The sequence below is a fragment of the Fukomys damarensis genome, unplaced genomic scaffold (genome assembly GCF_012274545.1).
Source record: "Fukomys damarensis isolate Sample0158 unplaced genomic scaffold, DMR_v1.0_HiC HiC_scaffold_27, whole genome shotgun sequence".
NCBI classification, from domain to species: Eukaryota; Metazoa; Chordata; class Mammalia; order Rodentia; family Bathyergidae; genus Fukomys; species Fukomys damarensis.
Genome location: NW_022900939.1, coordinates 19892282 through 19899439, shown reverse-complemented (window position 1 = coordinate 19899439; position 7158 = coordinate 19892282). Strand labels below are relative to the sequence as shown.

At 48.5% G+C, this 7158-nt stretch overlaps 1 protein-coding gene across 3 annotated transcripts in view; it reads right to left on the bottom strand.

The window, feature by feature from the left end:
• Lto1 (LTO1 maturation factor of ABCE1) overlaps positions 1-6575 on the bottom strand; it is an 18594-nt gene extending 12019 nt beyond the window's left edge. Inside the window, exons 1-5 of one of the 3 annotated variants that reach the window (XM_010635729.3) lie at positions 6375-6570; positions 4961-5066; positions 3741-3811; positions 1073-1190; positions 365-768 (exon numbers count right to left, since the gene is read on the bottom strand). In XM_010635729.3, the coding sequence (XP_010634031.1) occupies positions 700-768; positions 1073-1190; positions 3741-3811; positions 4961-5066; positions 6375-6424 (414 nt within the window). In that variant the 5' untranslated portion in view covers positions 6425-6570 and the 3' untranslated portion in view covers positions 365-699. Of the gene's footprint in view, positions 1-364; positions 769-1072; positions 1191-3740; positions 3812-4960; positions 5067-6374 lie in introns of those variants that run through there. The other 2 variants (XM_010635728.3, XM_010635730.3) reach the window with 2 other exon arrangements.
• Positions 6576-7158: the final 583 nt, after the last annotated feature.

Below are 7158 nucleotides of genomic sequence, written 5' to 3'. Positions count from 1 at the left end.
TTTTTTTTTTTTTTTTTTTTTTTTTTTTGAGAAAGGATCTTACTAGTTCATGCTGGCCTCAAACTTCCAGCGATCCTCTTGCCTCTGCCTCCCCAGTGCTGGGATTACAGGTACGCACTGCCATACCGTGCTTATCCCTGCTTATCTTTTTAAAAAACACACAACAACAACAAATTCTGGGCTGGGGATTTAGCTCACTGGCACCATGCCTGACTGGCAAGCGCAAGGTAGTGAATTTGAGTCCTGGTACCAAAAAGCATAACAAAACAACAACAAAAAAATACAGTGGTACTGCCAGTTGCCTTGCAAGCACAAGGCCTCAAGTTCAATCCCTGGTACAAAACAAAAAACAACAACAAAAAAACCCAACTTCCTCTGAGCCCAGGCCTGGGGTAATCCTACTCAGGGCAGCACCTAGCAGGCCTGCCCAGCCGAAGGATCAGTGAAGTCACCAACTCTGAAACAGCAAGCAGCAAGCAGCCTCTCGAGGGACCTGAAGGGCTTGCTCAGACAGCACAGCAGTCAGGGCTGAGTACTGGAGCAACCCAGGCAGAAAACCTCAGGGAAGGAGGCCAACTGGGGACCCTCCCTCTGGAACAATGAATACCCCTGCCATTGTTTTGCCTTTAATGACATTTCTGAACACTAAACATGCAGACATCTGTTCCTTGATGTTTTGTCTTTGTTCATCTGTCATCCTCAGAATGAAAGTCCAGGACCTTCCGCACTAATTTTAAAGTCCGGCTGAACATTGAGTAATGAACAAAACTGAAAACACAAAAGTGAAAAGATGGCATTTTAAAATCTTGCTCAATTCCGCTCACTAATGAGAACATAACCCTCCTGTGATTGCAGCTTTTGCTTGTCGCCAGACCTTAGTTAAATCCTAACACCTGTCCCCTAACCATCCTCAGTTGTCCCGTACAGACACAGAAACGATTGCTTCTAGGACTATTCACAGGATGCATGTGGACAAGGCCAGCACAAAGCAAACCCCCAGGACTTGCGCCAGCCACACCACAGAAAGGCACACTTTAGTATTCAGGCAGAAAGAGACATGCAGAGAACAAACCTGTTTAAATTTCCCTCTAATTTTGTCCAAATCTTCATGGAGTTTATTGTAAGTAGGGTCATCATAGGGGAACTTCTGAATCATTCCAATCAATGATTCCAAGACCTTCATCTTCCTGCTGTAAAGCACAGAATACAGGCCTTCAGTCCTTTGCACACGAGCTCAGCTTCTGTAATAACCACAACGATCACGTAAAAGCAATGGGAGTGCTAAGAATGCCCCAGTTTGGAGCCTGAGGATTAATGTTCTCATTAAGCTAAATAATATTTATTTTCCTAGCAACAGAATGTTGACCACACCCAGAGCTTCACAGCAGAAAGTTCTAGGGGCACAGAGATGTTCCTTCCTCTGTGCCCGCCACGGAGGTGAGTGACTGAGGCCACCTGCATGGCTCTCAGTTACAGGCACCAAAACAGACAGAACCAGGTGAGAGAGTGAGCGGCTGGGACATGAACAAGCCTGCTCTGATCTGTGCACTCACAGCCTTTGGGGGTTCAGCTGCAGGTAACCTGGCCCCTCCCTGCAAGGGCAGCACCACTCCCTAGTGTTTGAGCCCAGTGCTCTTTGCCAGGAAGTCAAGAGCTTGTGGGGAGGCTGCAGAAAGGTGTCTGCTCAGGAGTCTGGTGGCCCTGGGCACATCTCCAGGACACTCAGTCATTTCACGTCTCTGAACCCCAATGTCCTCATCTGCAAAACTGGCAAGTTGTGACCTCACATGCTTTTCAAGGTACAAGTGACCTGGGGAGCATTCCTGCCCCAGTCCCTACCTGTCTGATGGCAAATCAAACATAACCTGAGTACTTTCTAAAAGGATGTTTTTAGACACAGAGGAGAAAATTTGTCATGTCAAACTGCGTTGTCAGATCTACTACCATGGCTTCCTCTCCCTGAAATTTGAAAGTAGAAATATTCAAAGCAAGTCAGTTAAAGCAACAAAATACCCAGCTCCTAGGAGACAGAAGGCAGATGCTAAGATGAAGGATGCATTCAGAGAGGCCACAAAAACTACCACCCACTGCCAACTTCACAGGTAGGCCTTCTTTCCTGCCCACTGAGGCACCCACAGATATACTCAGCCAGGCAGTCAGAGCCCACGTGTGCCCAGAGGTGGTAGTGCAGGCCTTGGCACTGCCAGTATCATGTGCAGACAGCACCACCACTGCTGAGGAGAGACCAGCAGCATGTCCAGTTTACGAAGAAGCTCCAGGACGTGGCTGAAAGTGCCACCTGTGCTTGGCGATAGCTCTCCATGTTTTCTTAGGTGCTTAAATACCCACTCCCTTAGGGCATATCATGCAGGCAGGTGTCTTCCCTTAACATCCTTATTTAGATAAATGGAAAAGTAGACCATTCTCTCTTCACCCTTCACCTTTAAAAAATAATCCTATTGGACAGGGGACATAGCTCAGTGGCAGAATGTATGCTTAGCATACGTGAGGTCCTGGGTTTGATTAAAAAACAAAAATTGTATTGATTTAGAAAATCCAAACATTTTTAAGATGGGAAGCTTTAAGTTCCAGATACCTCTGAGCCCTGGGGGGTGGGATGGTGGTGCAGGAAGTGGGCCAATTCAAAGTTGCTCTTTTTCTATCTACTTGACAGAGTGCGCTACTTGAAGACATGAGAAAATCCTTGCTCTGGGGCAGGGCTGGCCACTGTCTGCCCTGGCAAGGGAGCATTTGCATAAGCAGTGTGTGCCACAGACTTTGATAGTAGGGAAAAGGGGAGACAGCTAGAGCATTCCGGAGCAGTGCCCTTCAGGTTTCTGTCCTTTTTGGACCCAGTGAAGAGCCAAGCTCAGCTCTGACTGCCACCCGGTGGTAGCACAGACTGTCAACAACTAGTCTACCTCACCATCAGCTGTCCCTCCTGAAGGCTTAGGAAAGCCCTTTATAGTACCCAGGCTGTGGAAATGCAAAATATCTCAAATAAAAGGACAAATCACATGGACAGGGGATGCCACCTTCCCTGCCCCACTGGTCCAGGTGCCAGAGTGCTGCACAGGGCCAGCCTAGGTCCACCTTCTCCTGAGAGCAGCAGGGTGACCCGACTGTGTACACCTTCTAAAGGTTTGTGTCCAGTCTAAGAAAAAAGACCGGTGAGACAGGCTCCCATAGACAGGTCAGGCAGGTAGGCAGAATGATTCACAACTCAGAAAATAATTCAAATAGCAGCTAACATTTAGTTAGGCCTCCAAGTACTGGAAAACAAGTCACACACACTACAAGGCCTTCTGGCTGGCCAACGAAAAGCTGCTAACAATGGGGCCAGCACTTCTGAACCCTCGACATATACAGGCCACTGCAATATGTTCATCAGAAGCCCAGGGGAAGGATGAATGACAGAATCCACTTAGTACCACTTTACTGCCATAGTGTCTAAAAGCCAATCGGTGGTTTAGTAACTCCAGGGACAAGGCAGGGAAAACAAGAACTCCTATGAGAAGTAACAAAGACCAGTGTTCATCAGGTGCCCAAAATGTGCCTTTTAACTTTTCTAACAACATTCAAATTTGACAGTATTATTTCTTCGTTTTATAGATGAAGAAACTGAGATGGATTAATAACCAAGGTCACTGTGAGTAGCTATGAACCCAGAGCTCCTCCTGGCCCAAACACTGAGGAAGGAAGGGAGGGAAGGAGGGAGGGACAGCCAGCTGCCATGTCACCTGTCTTTCTCACTGGCACAACTGCGTAGGAGGCACTTCCACACGAGAGCAAAACCTTGATAGCACCCGATCTGCCAATTAAAAAATATTGAAGAGTAAAGTTAATAAGCAACCAGCTACACTTTCCAATGATCAAACTATCAAAATGCAAGGCACGAGTGGAAGCAGCTATACTTCTTTTCCATTATTGTTCTGGAAGGACCTGCTGAACTTCAGATAGTGGAAGTTGGGTGGTTAAGCCACCGAGATGGCCTCCATGATGCTTACCCTTGTTTTCATGCCCTGAGCAATCCCCTGGACTACTGCCAGGGTGGTTTGTATCACCAACAGAACCCAGAGAAAGGAGAGCTAACTTCTGAGGTCTCATTTAAAAGGCAAATGTCATTTCTGCTTGTTCTCCGGATCACTGCTCTTAAGTGTCAGGACAACTGAGCATACTGGGGAAAGGTCCATGCCCACTGTCACCTGAGTATGACACCTTGGGCCAGAACCTCTAGCCCCAGGCCTTCAGAGGCGACCATAAACCTGGCCTGACACCCTGGCTGCAGCCTCCTGAGACCCTGAGCCAGAACCCCTCAGCCAGGAGGCTCCTGAATTCCTTCCCCTCAAAAATGCTGCCAGAGAAACGGGTGTGTTTTAAGCCCCTGTTCTGTTTTATGGCATCAGATAGCTGATATTGTCCTGACTGTCTCACCTCAGGCTCTGCCATTTAGGGCCAGGTATCTATCTGTAAGACAGGGCCCATCTAGGGCAAAGGACTAGAAAAGTATGAACTTTATGGAATTTTTTGTTTGTTTTTCGAGACAGGGTTTTGGTATGAGTTCAGGCTGGCTTAGAACTCACTATGTAGCCCAGGCCAGCCTTGAACTCAATGCAACCTCCCTGCCTTGGCCTTTCAAGTAGAATTTCTATGTAAACACAGACACCCACTCTGTGGCTGAAGACACTAGAAAACACCATGACATTCCAATGTAAGCCGAAGTGCCCAAAGACTTGTTTTCTCATCCTCCAGCTTCATAAGTTAATTATCTCCATACAACAATGTATAGTCAGTTCTGTACTCAGAACACTTCTCCAGCAACATTCTGTCCAGTCTATTAACTCCAACACAGAGGCCTTGCAATGCTAAGAGGCCTGATGTTCTGAATCTCACTAAACATCAAAGTAAGCCATAAACTGCAAAGGAAGAGGGTTTGTTTCTAAATGAGGTTACAACATACCTCAGATCCAATTTTGGCTCCATGTAAGGTACCATATTGTCTTCCTTCAATCATACCCAAACTACTGCCTTCTTCATAGCCTTCCTGGTACCCTTCCCCATGGAACCTGTGGTGGAGAAGAAGCACACTCCATCAAACTGGAAAAAGAGAACTTTTTCTGGAAATAATTTCCTGTCTTACATTATCCAGACCCCATAGGCTAAAACAGAATAGAGTAGAAAAAGTCTAAAACGCAAGTCCAATGGTACATGTTCCGGTACTGGCTCTCCCCTGTTCTGAATGTCTCTTCTGGCTGTGAGGCTAGTTTTTTTCATCTACAGGAGGAAGGTGTGCTAAATTAGTGATTCTCCACACTGGTAAGGTACCAGAAATACACAGTGAAATTTTAAATATATAAACTCAAGAGCCTGATAGTCAAGAAGTCTGGAGTAAAGCCCAGGAATCTACTTTTCAAATCTCCTAGGTAACTCTGGTCTGTAGCCACAGTAGAGAGGGAGCCAAAGCTGAGTCTATAAGCAACATTAACTAGCACCAGTTGACTCCAATCTGCAGTATGTACAGGTCTTTTCATCACATCTCAGTAGAATACAGGGAGAAATGTCACTACATCATCACAAAACCAGATTATAATAAATGCACTGATTTTAGAGTTCAACAGTGGCACTGGTACTGCTTTAGCCGGCAGTCAGAAAGGTGTTTTAGAGCACCCCATGAGAGAGTGTACAGCTCCCCACTTATTAGTCTTACGGCCCTGGGGTGACTGTGCCCTCTCATCTGTAAAACAAACAGAACAAGATCCATTGCCTAAGCAGGTCTAAAACCGATAGGTGGAAAAGAATATTCAGTTGGGTTCTCCTTCAAGTCCCAAACAAAAGTAAAGAACAGAGTGTTTAATGCTCACTGGCTCTCTTAACTGACATCTACTGATGTCTCCTGTGGGCCGGGTCTGAAGACAGCCAAAAGGCCCAAACTCACAGCTCCGCCCCTTTGCAGCCCTGGTAGCTCCCCAGGGATGCCGCCTGACACATTGATCAACAGGTCCATGAATACTGCCGTATGCCTGGCAATTAAGAAACAAGAAAAAGTGGCAGCTCCCAGATGGCAAAGGCCTGTGCCACTAGAGGAGGGGGCGTTCCTGGAGGTATGAAGTCCTCGGACTGAGCAGATGCTGGAGGCGCCGGGTGACTGGAGAGGCGGGTCCCGAGCAGCTGGGCACGTGGCGGGTCGGGGCGTGCGAGAAGCAAGACAAAATCGATAGCATCGGCCCTACACTTGCTCTCAGGGCCACACAGCGCTCTCCCAACATACACGCTCGACAGACGCCACGCGCAAACGGGTACCCCACCCCGCACCCCATCAGCTGAGAAAACCAGACCTGGAACTTTCGGTGGCCCCGGCCCTCCTCGCCACCCACCTCTCATCCGCCATCACGATGGCGTCGAACATGTCCTGACTGTCGGCCATCCCCGCTACCCTTCGGGGTCCCAGCTCCCACAAAGTCAGAACAAACGTCTCGCTTCCAAAAAGGCAAAGACCACTTCCGGAAGCAGCCGCGCAGAGCCCGCCGGGAAAGGACGGCGTGCAAACGGGTCCAGAAAGAATCTAGGACGCATACTCAGCTGCGACCGTAGGCAGAGTTTGGTTCTGACAAAGCCCCGCCCATTGCCCGTTTCTCCTCCCCCTTTCCTCCGGCCCTGGGCCGGGTGGGTCGGAGCCGGGAGTGTCCGGTCATCGGAGTTCTGGGGTTGTAGACCTGGTTTTCAGTTTTTAAAAAGGCAGGCAGATGTGAGTGACTTGCTAGATATGGCACGGAAAGAAATTAGAAATGTTATCAAAGAACCGGCTCCTCAGGAGACTCCGTGCCCGAAAGCTTCGCCCGAGGGATTTGGGGGGAAGTCGAGGAAGGGCGACTCCGGGCTTCGGGGCGGAACGCAGAGGGGTCGCGCGATCCAACGGAGCCCGCAGCGGAATCCAGAGGGGTTCGGGCGCTGTGCAGGGCAGCGTATGGGTCCGTGTCCCCGCAGCCACCGCGGCAAGCGGGGGACGGGAAACCGGGCATGCGACGAAGGGCTGATTGGCACAGGTCCATCCGAAAAGGCAAATAATAAATAATAAATGTGGCCATTTGCTCTTGATATGATGAGTTCTTGTAAAATGAAATACAAAAGGTTGTTTGTGTGTGCCAGTTACCTTGTTTT